The 17,635-nt window shown below is 39.1% G+C and overlaps 1 protein-coding gene across 2 annotated transcripts; it reads right to left on the bottom strand.

The window, feature by feature from the left end:
* Positions 1-259: 259 nt before the first annotated feature.
* Positions 260-17,531, bottom strand: LOC110048091 (sodium-dependent neutral amino acid transporter B(0)AT3-like). Of its 2 annotated transcripts, XM_089298147.1 has the most exons (13): positions 17,306-17,531; positions 16,893-17,061; positions 16,704-16,765; positions 12,874-12,927; positions 9,326-9,726; positions 8,197-8,675; positions 7,410-7,520; positions 6,860-7,069; positions 6,491-6,688; positions 5,247-5,448; positions 4,168-4,327; positions 3,049-3,211; positions 260-2,451 (listed from the first exon to the last, which is right to left on the bottom strand). In XM_089298147.1, exons 4-13 carry the CDS (start codon positions 12,903-12,905, stop codon positions 2,062-2,064), a joined length of 2,346 nt encoding a protein of 781 aa, XP_089154273.1. In that variant the 5' UTR covers positions 12,906-12,927; positions 16,704-16,765; positions 16,893-17,061; positions 17,306-17,531; the 3' UTR covers positions 260-2,061. The 2 variants fall into 2 exon arrangements, with proteins under 2 accessions (XP_089154273.1, XP_089154274.1); XM_089298148.1 differs by lacking the exons at positions 12,874-12,927; positions 16,704-16,765; positions 16,893-17,061; positions 17,306-17,531 and adding an exon at positions 12,386-12,530.
* Positions 17,532-17,635: the final 104 nt, after the last annotated feature.

Here is a 17,635-nt window from a genome sequence, read left to right as displayed (position 1 = left end):
GATCCTTAATTACTAGTAACTCCTTAGAGATTAATCTTCCTTCAGTTTTCACCATTAATAGCCTCTCCATTCCGCGATCAAAGATCGAGCTGCCATCTTGAACACAATGCGAGGTGATACAAATATGGCGAGGTTTCTAGGTGGAAAGGACAAAGCCGCTATACTTTTCAGTTCTGTCCGTTATCTTCAGAATAGCGGCCCCGAGGTCGAACAGAATTTAACTGGGCGAAACATAAAGGGATTAATGCAGTACAACTAATTTATCGAAAATTCTTCGTTTATTTACTCGTTCCCTTGAAACGCCTGCGTTTGTGTTCAAACGAGTAAAATCAGTTACAAAGATGCGCTGATGGCGAGTATTTCAAGCATATTTAGATTTTATCTTCTGATCAAAACTGATCTATACTTCATATCCGAAGAAGGAACATTCGAATTGAAGTTAAGTTAAATTTACGATGAGATGAACTTTCTCATTTCTATGTATAACTAACTCTTGCTTTACAAAGCTAAAAAATGCGTCCATGCTCTCAGCAAAAATTCAAATAAATACTTGTGCATGCAATTATTACTTTTTGTACACGTCCAGTTGCAGTGATTAACTTCTAACTTCTCACTTCAACGCCATAGACTTCACACAAGCGGGGAGATCCAAGACATGACACTCACAACCCAAGAACATTGAAATACAAATTCGTAAAAAGCAATAATGCAAATTTTTACTTTGTTTTGTGGGGTCTTTATCAAAACAGGAGCACACCAAGCCAAATACAAAGTATCAAATGCTCCATACACGGAGCTATAGTAAATATTTATGATTAAATATCAAAATACTCAGTTAATATCATGATCGCTTGTTCCCAGTTGACTCCTATGAGGAGAGCATACGAATAGAAACGGGGAGTTCGTAGGGAGTCTAGGAAAAAAAAGTGAACGGGACGAGAAACGACTGGGAATGAATCAAAATTGGACCCTTAAAAATGGTTGTCTAAGTTTTCAGTTACTCCCTCTCTCTGTCTGAGAAAACTCTAAAATGAACTTTGGAAGACTGTGACACTAGAAATTCCGGGAATATTCGCATAATTATTGTAAGTTATAAATGGTGAATGATTTCCTTTAGAGTGGTTTTCAATTGAGTATGAAAAGAAGACTAAAGTATCCACCCTGGTCAATTCCAAAGGGAACAGACAATCCAATGAACCAATCAAAATTCGCAGTAAATACGTGTAGCGGACACGAAGCGCGGGAAACCGCGTGTAAGCGAGTCACGGTTGGTTTGGGTTTCACTTCTGATTGGATGAAATAGTAGTGGGAGTATTTTTTTAACCAATCATATAGCGTAGAAATGCAAAACCCAAGCAGCTGCAAGTTACTTTCCATACTCAAGTGAAAACCGGTCTAGAAACAACCTAACCAATCAATTCGTTATACCGAGACTTCTTTATATACAGGTTCCACTGTAATGGCGATTCGTCGCTCTTGTTTATATGCAAATTACGTCTATCAAATGTCATTGGTTCCTTCATTAATTGATCTCAATACAAGTGGATTGACCTAGAAGCCTCGAGCTCAAGGCCATTATCTATACAAATGTTGGGGAATTTTACTTATTCTTACAAAAATTATTTCATTAAAACTACGATATTTTCCTTCCCCGATAAATCCTTGTAAAAAAACATGTCTATTATTCAGTGTCGTTCGGATTAGTCATGAATGGAACCCGCCATATCGTTACTAAGTGCTTATGACTTAGCAAGGTAGAACCTGGGGTTTAGCAAAGCCTTAATCCGCTTTCTTAGCTTTCTGCTGCTTCGACGAGTAAAACCGCTTTGACGTATAGAATTCTTCGTCGATGTACACGAGATGATTATAACTCTGTCACTAGCTTCAAACAACATTTGATATCCGTTGAAGATACAATGGAGGGTCAACAAGTTTTTCCTAGGGGTGAAACGACAAGCACTTGCACAACGCAACATCTTGATCAGTTCAAGAGCTGAGCAAATTCCTGTTTTGTGACATCTAGAAAACATATCGTCGCCATAACTTTTCTTGTACACAGTTTCAAATAAACCTTGCCGCGCCATTGTGCTGGTTCACCAGTTGATACGTCTGTCCGTTAGCTGTAATGACTCTGTTCAAAGGACCATTTTTATTCGTCTCCGATCTTTCTGCTAGTTTCTCTTCGAGTCTAAACTTTCTTCTTGCAAGACTAAGTTTTCGCATTTTCTTGTTCTTTACTGGCCTGCCGTTGTGAAGAGGCTGCAGTTCAGAGGCGTCTAAATTGTCAGCTTCCCCGTCCAGCACCACGCTTGGAAGTTCCGGTGTCCCCATACCAATAATACGGAAGTAACGCAAGAAAGCCACCGCGGGAATAAAAAATATCGACACAAGAGTAAGTAAGATCGCTAGAAACTTAGCCCATGGAGGATAAGGAGTCTTTATTCCTTTGCCCTAAAAAAAAAAAAAAAGAAAAGCAAAAAAAAACAAAACAAAACAGAACAAAACAAAACAAAACAAGCAAAAGGACGTCAGTCGTTAGAGAAGAACAAATTTACTATTTACTTCTCAGGATTGAAAATCAATTTCAGACTTGACAATTTCATGATAAAACTCTGAATTGAGTAAATCATTCTTCCGGGTTCCAGCCTTAAGATAGGATGAAGATAAGATAAGGACCTTTATTTAAGTGTCAAATGTATTCAGCCCTAAACAAGAGCCTTTAGTACTAAAAAGAAAATGCTAAACTAATTAAAATTATTAAAATTATTTACACAAGGGCCTTAAGCACTAATCATGCTAAAATGATCAAAAGTGTTAAAATTATTTACGATGTAATCTATTAACATTGTCTTGATGATGATGACGAAGAAGACGATGAAGAAGACGATGACAATGGTTATCATCATCATCATCATCATTATTATGATGGTGGTCGTGTGTGATGATGATGTTGCTGGTAGTTGGAAGAGGTGTTGGTAGTGATAGTTGCTTTAATATAACAATATCAAAAGAAGATAATAAGAGAAATTCATCAATAAATATTATCACCTGTTTTCCATCCCAAATCGTGTATTGCGGCGTACTTTCTGACATACTTTTGATACTCATGGAAAGCACAACGAAAATGGTTACTGGAGAAATGACTTTCCAGCACCATCTCCAAATAAAACGAGGAGGTTTGTTCGTCATGTATTTTATATCATCGCTAAATCTGCAAAAAATAACAATTGCTTTCTCGAATGAGCCCTTGTTCTTCAGCCGGTATTTTTTTTGACAAAAACTGCGTGGGTAAAACCTCAGAGCGGCGAAGTAGCTATAACCGTACGATGTAAGAAAAACAAGACACAATGGCCGAATTTATACTAGGGGCAAATTATTCGGGATGGTAATTCTTCTGCCTGATATTCTACATGAAATGAATCTGCCTCAGACTCGTCTGGCAGCATTAATCAGTCGAAGACGAATTTGGCCACATTTTTCGTCTGAACTGGCACCGCATTTACACCTATAGCCGATTTATCTGCCTCAGACAAACAAATTACCCGTCTCCAACATCTAATTCGCAATTCGTCTCAGACGGATAAGTCGTCCTAAGTCATAATAAATTCGGCCATTGACTAAATAGGCCACTTCCAGGTTACCTATTGCCTCTGTGTCAAACCGAATCTTCGCGCGAAACCTTTCACATGAAAATGAGTTTTTATTTACCTTGCTCCTCTGTTTCGTTTTGAAACAGAGGAACAAGCTAGCTAACTCGGAAATGGGCTGTTTGTCAGGTAAACGAATGTGTTAAGAACATCATGGAATCGAAAGTATAATTGCAGCTATTGCCTTGATGTCCCACAAATTAACTCTTAATTAAACTTAATGCATTTCCAATTAACGAGGAAACTCGATTCATACTTCTTGCTTGGCACTACCGAGACAGTTTGTTCAATGCCAATGTTACTTTCTAAGCAAGTCAGAAGTCTCCTTTACTTTGGTAAGCTGTATAAAGTTATGTATATTCTTTTTTAAAGGCATCATGGATCGACTTAAAGTAGTTTCAATTCCAAATGTTCGGTAACACAAACTTAATTTTTAGATCTGTTTACGTCTCAACGCTTCATTACAATCAGGACAGTTTCTGTACTACCTGTTGTGAAGGCTAAACTATCTTATACTAACCTGTCAATACCGTAGATGAAGCTAATGGCGATGCACTCTACTAAAGCGATAATTAGCAATGGAATCCCAGAACAGTAACTGTCAATAAGCTGAAACCAGTACTCTCCTGAATACTGAACCAAAGGCAAGCCCATCAGGCAAGACACGAGACATATTATACCTAAGGAATGACACAACTAAATTAATTGCATATTCTTATTTCTCTGCCTAGCTTCATAGTAATCTGGTTTCTTTAATTTCCGTGGGAAGTTTAAGAGTCCAGAAATAAATCCAGAGAAAAAAGATACCTCTTCCATTATATTTTTAATTTTTAGTTAATAGTTATCATGCTGTCATCTTAAACCTGCCCTTGAATAGTTGAATTTGAGTTTTACACCCTCATAATTCCGCTTGATTGCCTAATAGAAAACGCGTAACAAAGTCTATGAAATCTTAAAAAAAGATATTGGAGTATAATAACCTCAGTGCGTATTTTGATCGATACCCTGTCTCGCCAATTTTGCCAGGTGCAGAGGCGGCGGCGGAGCGTTTTGAAACAGGGGCGGGGGGGGGGGGTCATCGCTGAATCAAGCGCATATACCGTATTTTCCTTTTCCTTTTGCCTTGCTCGTTTACACAAACAGACTTTTCGATGTCTACAGTGTTCAATGTGTTCGTAAAAGAAGTATGACAATGCAGGAGGAGGCAGTCGTTTAGACGATTCTTCTTCATGCATAGTGCTTCTAAAGTAGGTTTTTAGTCTTCATAGGGCACAAAATGTACGCTCCGAATCGAAGTCGCCAATGCCACAGTTAATGTCAAGTACCAATTTTATGCTGCGCTAGCGATATTTTCGGCACCGAGACGCGGGGGCTGAGCCTCCAAGTCTCGTTTGGTGGGCTAACGCCCCCCCCCCCCCCCCTCCTGTCCCCCTGCTCCGCTGCCTATGAGGTGGAAAACTGGATGAAATGAATGCGCGAACGAGAATATAAAGAAGATGACAAACTAACGGCTACTTTAATAATTTCTCTAAAACTGGACAAAATTTCAGTAAAATACCTCGCTTTATGCGAACAACACTTAAATGTTCTATTCTATACCTGAAAGATACTCCTTCTTGAGTTTGGGGAGAAGTTTTAAATCAATGACTGGGGTAACAACACCCTCCAACATTCCAAACTCGGTGTCAATGCCAACAGTAATGAGCATAAGGAAGAACATGACAGCCCATATGGGCGCGAATGGCATCTTGTTGATCGCATCTGTGAAGATTATGAAGGCGAGTCCTTGGCCAGATGGGATCTAAGGGAATTCAGTAAAACAAAAAAAAAGTATCTCAAAGATGAAAAAAAAATAGTGTAATATTCTACCCTAGGTATTGATACGACATGGCATGACATGGTGATAAGTTATGGGAAATCGCTCTGCCTGGGACAAGCCCAAGACCAGGCAAAGATAGAAGGGGACAGCTAGATCAAGCCCGACTTACAAGTTAGGTGGGAGGGTAGGTCGCCAGTCTTTTCGCTTTCGCGGCCTCGTGTAGCTGGAGTCATGAGGTGGAACACTGCTGTCATTTGCATATTCCCCAGGGTAGCAATTACCAATGCAAATTGAGTTTGCATAGCCATATATTAGTCAATACCGTCTCCAAATTTGACTGGGCCTGAAAAACTCGTTTCCAGTGCATTTCCCTAAACATTTGGAGGGAAAAATCACTGGTAATGAAGTTGCGAGCCTGCAATTTTGGTCAGGGATATCGCGAGGCGACGACACAAATCCTGAAGTTGCTATTTGCTTGTGCGTGGTTTACAGTGAATCTACTCTGATCAAGGAATTCGCGAAGAAGCGACTAAAGAACCACATCTTACAGATTTTCCGGCCCGTGTGAGCATTTATGTCAACTGGCAGATATGTAACGAAGTAATTTTTTACGTTATTAGTTTGGTTTTTGGTATTGGAAAACGCTTCTTTTGACGCTGGTGAAAAGCACATAATTTAATCAATGTTCAGTCAAACTTAGAGCGGATTTCAATTGAGTGTCGTAAAACCAAAACCAAAGTAATTAATCTGGTCAGTCACAAACGACACAGACAGCACAGTGAACCAATCAAAACTCGAAGTAATTGCATGTAGCTGACATAAAGCGCGGGAAAACGTGCCTGAGCGAGTTACGACTGGTTTTGGTTTCACTTCTGATTGGATGAAAAAGTGGCGCGAGTGTTTTTTTAAGCCAGTAGTGTAGCGTAGTTGAAGTAAAGCCAATTACTTTTCGACTCTCAAATGAAAACCGCTCTGTTGACAAAACAACGAAATTTTTTTAATGTTCTTGAAGGTTTCCTCTTACCGTTAAAAACTCGGTCTTGTTACAGGTGACAAGTGTCTCATTGTACAGTATGGACGCGTTGTGAAGGAACTCGTTGTAAAGTTCGTTGTCCAAGCCGTCCAGAGTGGGCACTGGTATGCTGCTTATTCCTGTGTTATTCAACAGGCGTAAAGCTTGACTATTTTGTTTCTCTAGGCAACGCTCCATTTTGTCTTCCGCCTAAAAAATGGTGTATAAATAAAGCATCTTGTAAAACGGTTGTCCGAAACTAAGACAGGATAAAAAGCGAGAGAGTTAATCACACCACCCAATTTTTGTTAATTCACACCAGTCAATTTTATCTGTTAAAGATAGCGAGGAAAACTTGAATATATCAAGAAGTGGAAATACCTGAAAACCGATGAAGGAAAACACCACAACACTGGCGTATATTGAGGTTGCGCAGTTGATAAGGCAAACTGTAATGGCGTCCTTTGTCGAATCGTTCTTAATCGGGTTATAGCTGGAAAACGCGATCAGCGATCCATAGGCGACGCCGAGTGAGTAAAAAATCTGTACAGCGGCATCCAACCATACTAGTGGATCCTTGAGCCGTTCAAACTAATGAGAAGAAAAATATGTCTGTCGGTAAGTAAAACTGACTGGCTGACTGGCCGACTGGCCGACTGGCCGACTGGCTGACTGAATGACTTAGGGACTGACTCAGAGACTGACTGACTGATTGACTGACTGACTGAGCGACTGACAGTCTGAGCGATTTACTAACTGGGTATCTGCCTCATTGTATATCCACTTACTCGTCTGATTGTTTACTTGATTGATTCAGTGGTCTACTGATCGACTGTCTGACTGAATTCGGGTTAATCAATGTTTTTATTTTTAGTGAAATACGGATTGCTTTTCCGACAGACTTGTCAACAGCCGTTTCTTGGTTACTTACCTCAGGTATAAAAAGCAAGGCCAGACCTTCTTGGTATCCCTTGAGATGAACACCGCGAAAGAAGAATATAATGAGCAAAATGAGTGGTAAGGTGGCAGTTATGTATACGATCTGCAAACAGAATACGTGGAGTTAACTTCTCACCGTCACGGACAACATCGTTACCATGGTTTCTCATCTCCTGGCCTACGAGAGACCCTGGGAACGAGGTTGATCAAAGCAGCGTTAAGATTACTACTGAATACCTTCGCTCGCCCACCAAAGGCTTTAGAGTACGAACATAAAGATACTAAGTGTTTGTGAAGGAAGGTTTTGTTCAATTTGAAATCACAGCCTTGTGCATATCCAGACCATTATATCTCTCCTTTTATAGCTTCAGTGCTCTTACATACTTCATCAAAACTAGGACACTGTAGTTAAGTTTTCATTGATGAAAATATGTCTCTGAAGTATTAACTTTGGATTGGATTGTCACCCATTGCAACAAAAGGTTCATGTTACTTCTGGGTTAATTGCTGGAGATACGAAAAAAAAGAAAACACATTCGATGTTAGTACTTAACATCTGTTTTGTGATCTCAAAATTTCTTGGCTTACTTTAACTTAATGCAGTCGGTTTGAATTCTAATACGATGCTTACAATAAAACTGAAGCTAGTCCTTGTTTGTTGTCTCAATATTTCTTGGCTTACTTTACGCTTTAACTCAATGTAGTCGTTTGGAATTCTAATACGAGGCTAACAAGTGAAATTGCCAATGAATAAAACTGAAACAACGTGGAATTATTACCTTTCCTGTAATCCGTATTCCCTTCATCATACATAGCCATATCAGGGTCCATATCCCAACTAAGCATGCGCAGAGCTTCCAGTTCATACCGCCACCGTCCTCAATACTAGAAGACATTCCCAGAGTTGTTCGGTACCAGAAATAAGTCGTAGCTGACGTCACTTTGCACTCGTGTACAGGCTCAAACGTCGTAACGTTACCGAGAGTCACGGGTTCGAGTGGACAAGTGGACCAAGGAAGAGGATTTTGAAAAGACTTGAAAAAATAGAACACGCACCACGCAATGATAACATTGTAGTAGAGAGACACTAAGAAACAAACTACCACAGAGGCTAGTCCTAGCCCACCAAGGTAGGGAGAAATTTCGTTCCATACTCCTATTGAACCTTTCCGCATGCGTTGTCCAATGCACAGTTCCATGTAATATAATGGTATACCTTCTAGTGCCAGCATGATTCCGTAAGGAATGAGAAAGGACGCTGTAGAAGAATTAAATAAAATGTAAGTTTCATTAATGTTCTTTCGAAAGAAATTATAATTGTGTTTTTATTTATTAACAGAAAGAGCTACAATTCATTAAAATTTTTGCATTTGCAAGAATGGACGAGATCGAGCACGAGATCGAACATTCTCTAGCTGGGCGGAAAAAGGTCGGGTGGTGAAACGGGCAGTCCGCTCTTGGTCCAATGTGTGATGTGGAATCATGAATTGCAAGAGAGGACTGATCCCCAAATATGTCTTATTCTCAAGTTTAACCCTCACAATTTATTTTTAGACGTGATACTCAGTCCTGCCTCGCATAAAGTTTCCGTGCGTGGTAAGGCCGTTTGAGTCGTCCAAGTGAGCAGAAACTGCTGCCTTTTTGGGATTTATGATGCTGAAGAGATCTCAAAATTGAATTTATGGGAGAATAACTCTCTATCCTAGACTTGCCATAAGTCGACCTCATGAGTTTCAGGGAAGAATTGTTAAACAGAATACCTAAGCGACAGAAGCGAGCTGCGAGGTTTTAGCACGCGAAGCGGCCTTGCTATATAAGTTGTTATCTCCAGCACGCTCGTTTAATAATAAGTTTCATGTATAGTAGCAGTTAATGGCGTAGTGTGAGTCCATTCTGTAGCATTCTTACCTCCACCATTCTTATGACATAATGAAGGGAACTTCCACACATTTCCAAGGCCGACCGTGTAACCAATCAGCATCAAGATAAACTCGGTTCTGTTTTTCCAACTGTCCCTGTCTTCAGCTATTCGTCCGTGCCGATGATTGCAGTGGTGATTCTCTTGACCAAAGTTTCTCTTTATTTCCGATAACTGATTGGTCAATTTACGCAGTGAAGAAGTCAAAACTTCTTTGGAGTGAGTTATAGAACTCAGTCCCCCAGTGGATGAGGGAGGTCTTTCCATTTGGGGGCTTGGACACGGAATAAGGTGGTCCATCATTGGCGAGTCACCTTTATCTACCATGGCGCCCAGGTTTGTCCGAGCTGGCATTCCTGTGCTCAGAAAACGCGGGATGGAGTCCAAGGACCTAAGTAAGAAGAGTAGTTCACATGCTGCATTGATAAGAATGGAAAGACTGCACAACAAAAGTCATTAATGAATACATTAATAATCAACGCAGTTATATACACAACTTAAGCAGCTGAGACGTTAAAGACTGTAAAATTAAAGCTTAATATATATGTGTTCATTTCTTTCTCCGCAGTTCAAATATTTGATCTTTCATATACTAGTCACTACGTCAAGTGAAACAATATTGCACAATTTTCACCTGGTGCTCTATCTGTAGGGCTTTTCTTTACCCTCTTGAAATTTAGATGTTTCCCTGTTAACAATACTGAGGAATCATAATAAACCATAATCTACTGATAATCCTGCTTTTTTTTGCCTCACCCGGAAATCAACGATCTAAACGGTGTTACTCCTCAAACGACACTGATTCAAAAAAAATAATAGTGGCAAAAATCCAACTCGAAATTCCCTGTTAAGTAAACAGCTGTAATTTTTTAAATATGCAAACTGCCTCATTAAAGACAAAAGGACTGCAAACAGTCGAGTATTATTTATTCTTCTCCTGTATCGGTAATTAACCGTATTGTGCCGTTTGTTTTATAGCCTTTAAAGTCGTCATTATCAAGAACAAGCATAAGTTCTCTGTAAGCCCAGTATAAGCTGATATAAACACCCTTAATTTTAGCTTTAAGGGCTTATAAACTCAAAAACGAGTCCAGTGAACTCCAATGTTTTTCGTTATCGACCTGTAATAAGCATGTCAATATTCAACTTTTTGGAGCGGATTCAGTGTCGCTTTAAAAATTTAAGGTGGCCCTGAATCAACTCCCAGAATTATCGTTAAACTTGGCGAAACACAGCATTTTAAAATGCTAATTTGAACAATTCAGTTGGTCGGCGTCTTGTAAAGTAACAAATTAACCAAAGCAAAATTAGCATAGGTTTTAATTTTGTTCTCCGGCAGTTTTTCAGTTTTGTTCTCATAATGTTTGTTGCTGCAATGACACTGTTTTTGCAGGACACCAGGGTCAATTGCTTTTTTTCTTATCAAGATAGGCGTCCACGAAAACAATAAATGTATAGGGAATTTACGCGAGCCAGGACGACTAAGGCAACGAGAACGTAAACGAACAATGGCTATGCAAGTGCATTCAAATCTTGGTACATTTCTTAATCTTCCTCTGCAAAACAATAACGTGAAATGACCAATTAAAATTCTGCGTTGTCTGGAGAACGTGAGCCACGGCGATGCTTTATCAGTATTTCTATTTAGAAATGAGCGCCGTCTTAGAACATTAAGCTGAGGATACTTGGAACTCACACACGCCCGCTGAATCGATCGAGAGATATAGACGTGAAATTCTTATGAAGAATATTAAGTATAGTTTTTTAATCGATGTTTCCCCAGGTGTCGTCTTCGTGCTTGCATTATCTGCCTAATTAAAAGAGTAACACGGCGGTAATGTGTTACTGAAGAAGTAAAGAATTCTGCTAATATCCGCAAGAATATTGCAAGTTAATCGAAAGCAAGCTTTAAGTTGGAAAGGCTAGCTATTGTTGGTTCATCTAGCTAGCCTTCGGTCTGTGCTCTATGTTATACGCTTCGTTGTGGAAAATATCAGCTCCTGGCCAGGTGATAAGCAAGAATTACGAGCTAACATAGTATGAAATATTCAAATTATCAGATTATTCTGCTAGCTTCTCTTGGCCGGCGACTTTTCAATTAAAATCGGCCTTAATCAAAACAAAACATGCATAAATTTAATTTTGCTCTCAGTGGGGTGAAACACTACAAAACACGCCGTTGCATTTGCCTTTTGTCGGTATATGAAGCATTTTATTTCGAGAACTAGCTGAACGTTGAGGGAGGGTATTTGCGCTTTTCGCTAATATCGCTGCTTGACATGCGTGAAACATATTTTGCTGATAAATTGAGCGACAAATGCTTAGTGAAATGGAGCCATCAATTAAAAGGATTATATGTTTTAAACTCGTGGGAGCTGGAAGGGAGTTCTGGCCGCCCCAAACCTCGCACACCGCGCTACAACAGGAAGCCTGATGGGGTCCCCTTTGAGTGTGGCTGGGATCCGCAGAAACGTTGTTTTCCTTTAACAAGTTATTAGTATTTCTCGGCGTCCCTTTAAAACAAAATGTTTACCTCGGTTGAGAAAAACAGTATTTTCCTGTTGCCCGGTTACCAAAGTCACCTTCATCATAATTGAAAACAAAGCAGGGTTTTATTAATGCCCGCCATGAACTTGTCACAATATATAAAAAAAGCTAAAATTATTTGCATGTATAGCTAACACAACGTCGAAGAGATCTCTCTGGAACGTGAGCATAAAAAACATACCACAGCCTGGTTTTGGCTGCATAATAATTATTGAGTCTGAAAAGCGTCCATAATCTCCCACAAACCAATTTTCTATTGATGTTTTACGCGATTTTGAAATCATTCATTATCTGTCACGCAAATTCAAAGCTCCTGTTAAGCAGAGGATATCAGCGAAAATTTAAGAAACGATTTCTGCGATATTCAATCTATCAAAATCTATCGTGTTTAGCACAAAGCATGGATAAATATACTTGCAGATTATTTACAATTGAAACTTTGATTTCGTGTGATATTGCCCCAAAATATACTTATTAGTGAGTATGGTTTGTCATTGGCTTACTCTCATCCTGAAAAGATGTGGACACGCTGAAGAACAGTACAAATATACTTCCCTCCTTGATTAAAGGCAATAAACAGTCAGTCAAGCACGATAGTGATAACAACATAACACTGATACTAGGCGGACTTTTTAGCTTTGTATATCTCAACTATCGAGAGGTCCTATTCATTCAGTCGCCTAAAAATACGATTAGGAATTGTTTACTCAAAGGTATTTTAATATGTCAGTTAAATGTTGGGATTCGGAAAAGCTGTCATGTTTTCAGTGGAGAAGGAAGCACAATCATTACGCCTCCAATTTCCCATATATCTGACAAAGTAATTATTCTTTACTTTTCCAGCGTGGCAGCTAAAACCTACACATAACTAACTATAATTACTGAAAGTGTAAAATTTAAGTACCACGCGCTACTAACACTCCCTCATCACGCAAATGGAAAACACGCGATAGTTAGGACAATAATAAACGCAAGCAATTTCATCACTTACTGTGCTTTCCGAATGCCTGTAGCACTTGGCATCTCGCTAAATATCGTCTGTGGCCTGCAAAGCAAACTAAAATTCAGGACAACTCATCAAAGATATTTCGGCCATTGAACTGCCGCGTCGCCACAAATTGAAACAGCTTTGCTCAGTTCACGCCCGTCGCATTGATTAATTTACCGGCGGGTACCCGGTGCCTAATATATAATAATTTGGGACTTGAAACTCATGAAATGCAAATTTTAACACGCACTCACTCACGGAGAAGTTGTTTGGTCTGAGTTAGTGGTTTTATCCCTCGCAGGTGGTCGGTACATTTCAAACCACTTTTGGATTTAAGGTTCGCCCACCCATTTTTCAAATGGTTTCTTTGAATTAACGAATTGTGGCTTTTTGTGTGAGCAAATAATTAACTCAAAGAGGCCTCGATCACGATAAAAATCTGCATTTCATTATCATTTTAGTGACCAAGGTTTTAGGTATTGCCAAGAGGGTTATGTTAATTTTTTTTCAACACGAGAAAATCAGCATTAGTATTTCGAGACCTTTGGTTATAGGCACGGAATTTGAAAGTCAAGACGCTGCCTTCTAGAATCGTCTTTATCCCTTGAAATTAATTTTTATTCAAACTGCAACATTTTGAAAATATATCGACATGTTTACGGTAATACCAAGTTGATTACCATAAATGGTATTATTTTGATTGTAAATGTAACTCTGTTTTAATAATAACCAGAAAAATTAAAGTCTTAACAGTTAATCGGAGGAAAACTTAAATTGAGAAAGCCATATTTTTTTCTGATTCTGATTCTGGGGTGAAAAGGAAATTAAAAGACCTGGACGAAAATTGTGCAACTTTAATTTTAGTTTTTTTTTTGAGTCTACTTTCCATTGCAGATTAAAAAGAAACTAAAATTAAAGTCGCATGGCTACGTGGTTAGTTCGCTCGTCGCCGGATCGAGCGGTCCGGGCTCGAGCCCTGGTCGGAGACATTGTGTTGTGTTCTTGGACAAAACACTTTAACTCTCTCCACCCAGGTGTATAAATAAGAACCGGCGAATTTAACGCTAGAAGGTAACCCTGCGATGGACTAGCATCCCTTTAAGGGGGGAATAGAAATAATCCTAGTCGGTTCATGCCATATATAGAAACTGGGATAAGCGCTGGCCAGATGGGCAACTTGGCTCGTATGCAGACTTTACCATTCATTGTAGCTTTGTTGATTTTTCGAAACTCAAGTTACATTGGCGGTGAAACCATTATCGGAACAAATGGATTTTAGAGCTATCTAGAAATTATCGTTTTTTTTACAAACAGTGTGCAAACAGGGTGTGTTACACGTCAAAATATGTCATAATGTCGCCCTTCGTTAAAGTCGTCGCTGGAAATGACTCTTGACAACTTGACAAATTTGTAGTCGATGAAACTCCTTTTAGGTTTTGGAGAGCCAAATTGATTGTCAAACGGGTTAGAAAAAACGCTCAAACTACATCTGGGCGGGACTTAAATGTATAGATAATTATTGGCGCTTGTGGTATAATTGTCTGTGTTGTCATAACTGTGCCAAAGTTAAGCTTATGTACAGTATGTTAATCAGAAATATATGTTACTGAACTAGCTTGAGGTCCGTATTGGAGAAATAATGGTCGAGTCCTTGTTTTTATGGACCAGGCCGCAGGCGAGGTTCATAAATCTGCGAAAAAATGAGCGAGTCCAATATTTTCCAATACGGACCGAACAAGCTGGTTAGATAAAGGATTTATTGTAATGGCTCTTTTAATCTGCTAATAAATTGCTGGTTCTCTGCAATCCATTCTCGGTAATCGCGCGCGCGAAAGGCAAGCATTCATTAGTGTTTCTCAAGTCGCTTTTGTGAGACTTTCAACTGAAATTGTCCTCCAAACGTGAAGGTAGAGAGATTTCTACTAACCAAAAAACTATTCATCTTGTGGGAATTAATTTGTGCACGGTCCATCTTAGCTGACCGTATTGCAAAATTCAGACCGCTGAGCGAACCAATCAGAATACGCGGACCAGTTCAGCCTACAGCAAAATACTAATTTGTTTGGGGGGAAGAAAATAACACCCAACACTTCCCTTATTGTGTCTCAATCAGTCCATGAAATGCTTTGTACGGTGATGTCCTTGAAACTCGCACCTTACTGAATTATCTGAGCATCATACTGTGCACGGAAGACCAACGGTTTTGGTGACAGCAAACTAGTGTGCAATACATCGTCAACGTATGCATAAAGCACTGTTTTTGTTTTGTTTCATTACGTTGGTTTTCAAATGACGGTTGAGAAATATGCCAAGATGTACTACTAATCATTAAGATAAAGGCTGATTCAAATGCCGGAATACGACAGTCAGGACGAGTTTAGTTTAGTTTCATATTAACACTTTTCCCGAGGTTAAAATCAGTGTTTTTGTGCCCGTATGAATAACCACCAGGGTCTTGTGCAGTTGTAGAATACAAGAATTATCTTTCGGGTCTCAGGAAACCTAAAACTAATTAGACGCTAGATAAACTACTATAAAAATAACGCAAAAAAGCGTGGATCGTTGAATTTTGTTTGAAAGAGTAAAGTTGACAAATTTGTTTTCAGTTCTGTTTGATCAAATATCGAGTGTGAACTACAGTTTGGAAACCTGATTTTTGGGCTTGGAAACCTTTTTTTGCTAATACTCAAGTGTGAGACCGAGTACTATTCTTCCCACGTAAAACTGCCCCAGTGCGTTATTTTGTTACAACTAAATTGCACTCAGCAAACTATGAACAACAGGAAAGTGTGATTAGAAAGAAGTTTCAAATAATGATGTCTTCAAATAAATCATATGTTTATGTCTAACGGCAATCTTCCAAACAGTGTAGATGGTATGACACAATACGACCACTGTTAATTGGCAACCTGCTTCGTTGTTTGAGAGTTTGCATCCAAATTGGTTGAAGATATTAGACTTCCAGACTTCAAACGAGAGACGCAAAAATCACGTTTCCTTAGGCAAACAACAAACCACTGTCTTAAATCTTAGACAGTTGTTCCAGTTATGAAAAGAATTACAATGAATTCAAAAACACTGAAGATATTTTCGTGGAAGATAAGAATGTTGCTATTAGAACTTCGAGTCTCACCGTAGGAAGCGAAATTTATTTTCCGCCCGTCGTAATATAAAAACAACCATTGCCCGGAAAAACAAATTACTTCTCAGTACAAAATTTCCTCATCTTGGTAGACTAATGGAATGATGCCAGGACGGTATTTTAAACCGACTCAGGCGTAGTTAGTTATTAATTGGACGAGATAGACTAAGATAACAACAATTATTTTAAATTTGTGAAAAAATGTTGTAATGTCCGAGATTCTTGGCGGCGTCTCAACAAGTACTGAATGTGCTTCAAATATTGATTTGACTGAGTAATAACTGGTTTTGGCTCTATTTTTAAAAAACAGGTAATCGAAACTGGAACTGTAGTTACATTAAACTGAGCTCAATATCAACGTGTGGAAGGAACATATTGACTGATTTTCTCTCATCAACTCAATTGACGGGCGTTAACAAGAACGGAACCCATTGCTTCTTATCATTTTCTAAATAAGCACTTTCGATTAGCACCATTTAAAATACTCTTTCATTATTAGATTTTTGAGCAACTGCCGGCAAAATCTGTTCACCGTGATTGGATCGTTGTAGTAAACGATTTTATCGTTCGGCGCTAAATAATCAGTTAGGGAAACTGCTTGCAATCGTCTGAGAAAATTTTCACTATGTCGATCTCAACAAAAGAAGCACAGCTTGGTAGGTATGATGCAGGAAACACGGCTGATACTTACCGTTGAGTAATTATTCCGTCGTTTGAATTGCGTCGCTCAAGACTCGCTCTCGAAATTGATTCCTACAGCAAACAGTGAGAAAGAGTTGAAATCTATTCACAACACAACGGACGAAAACGAACGATAATATACCGAATGAGAAGTTCGCTTAGGAATAATAACAATTTTGATAAGAGTTAGTTTACTTACACGTCTTCCAAGCAGGACCGTTCGCAGATGTTTTCAGTGTTTTCGCGCTCCTTCGCCAGACACATTCCAAGAAATATCGGCCCGCAGATCTGTCCAAATTAGACCACGCGTTATCAGGCCGCCGGATTTACTTCGTCAGAGTTCAACGCCCTCGCATTTTAAGGTTTATCTGAGAGAGAGGAAGTCGTATATGTCGAAAACTTTATATTTTCTTCTCTTGGTTAGCGAAACACCTGCTACTGAGGTTTGTTTTTGGTTTTAGGGTAAATAGCGGGCTGTAATTGGTAGCTACACTCTAAAACATTCGAAGAGGTCTGAAAGAGGATCTAATTAACAACACACGAGATAACCGAGGCTTTTGTTCTTTTAATTTGCTATTTATCAGCCAGCGAGATGTGTTGCTACACACTCACCTAAATCTGTGATGTCCTTTCATTCGGTCGCCAATTTGCCCGTACCTCTGGCACCTCTCGTTGAACAAAGTTGATTTGCGCATGTGTCGATCCATTCACAGTTCTGTGTTTACTGAATATGCATCGCAGGGATTAAAAGAACTTTAATTATTCTTAAGTTAAGGTGCGCAAGTAAAAAAATTAAAGCCGAATTAATACTTAAGCCTTTGCTGAGAATCCCGACAAAAATATGTCGATCGACAATTCCGTCTTCTAGAAGAAGCTAAGGTATCAAACTTTCAAGCGCATTGTATCTCATCATAAACATGGATTTGTCGTAACAGGTAGTGT

Source organism: Orbicella faveolata, unplaced genomic scaffold, assembly GCF_042242905.1.
Source record: "Orbicella faveolata isolate gen_17 unplaced genomic scaffold, um_ofav_v1 contig_3, whole genome shotgun sequence".
Taxonomy (NCBI): domain Eukaryota; kingdom Metazoa; phylum Cnidaria; class Anthozoa; order Scleractinia; family Merulinidae; genus Orbicella; species Orbicella faveolata.
The sequence above is the reverse complement of the archived record's forward strand: the minus strand, read 5'-3'. Positions and strand labels throughout refer to the sequence as shown.

Bases quoted from the DNA above. Each gene is read 5' to 3' on its own strand.
- LOC110048091 (XM_089298147.1), bottom strand. From the start codon at position 12,905: ATGCCAAGTGCTACAGGCATTCGGAAAGCACA. The intron at 3,212-4,167 runs GTTAGTATAAGA...TATTTTTTGCAG, and splicing joins TTCATCTACGGTATTGACAG to ATTTAGCGATGATATAAAAT. The intron at 2,452-3,048 runs GTGATAATATTT...TTTTTTTTTTAG, and splicing joins CGATTTGGGATGGAAAACAG to GGCAAAGGAATAAAGACTCC.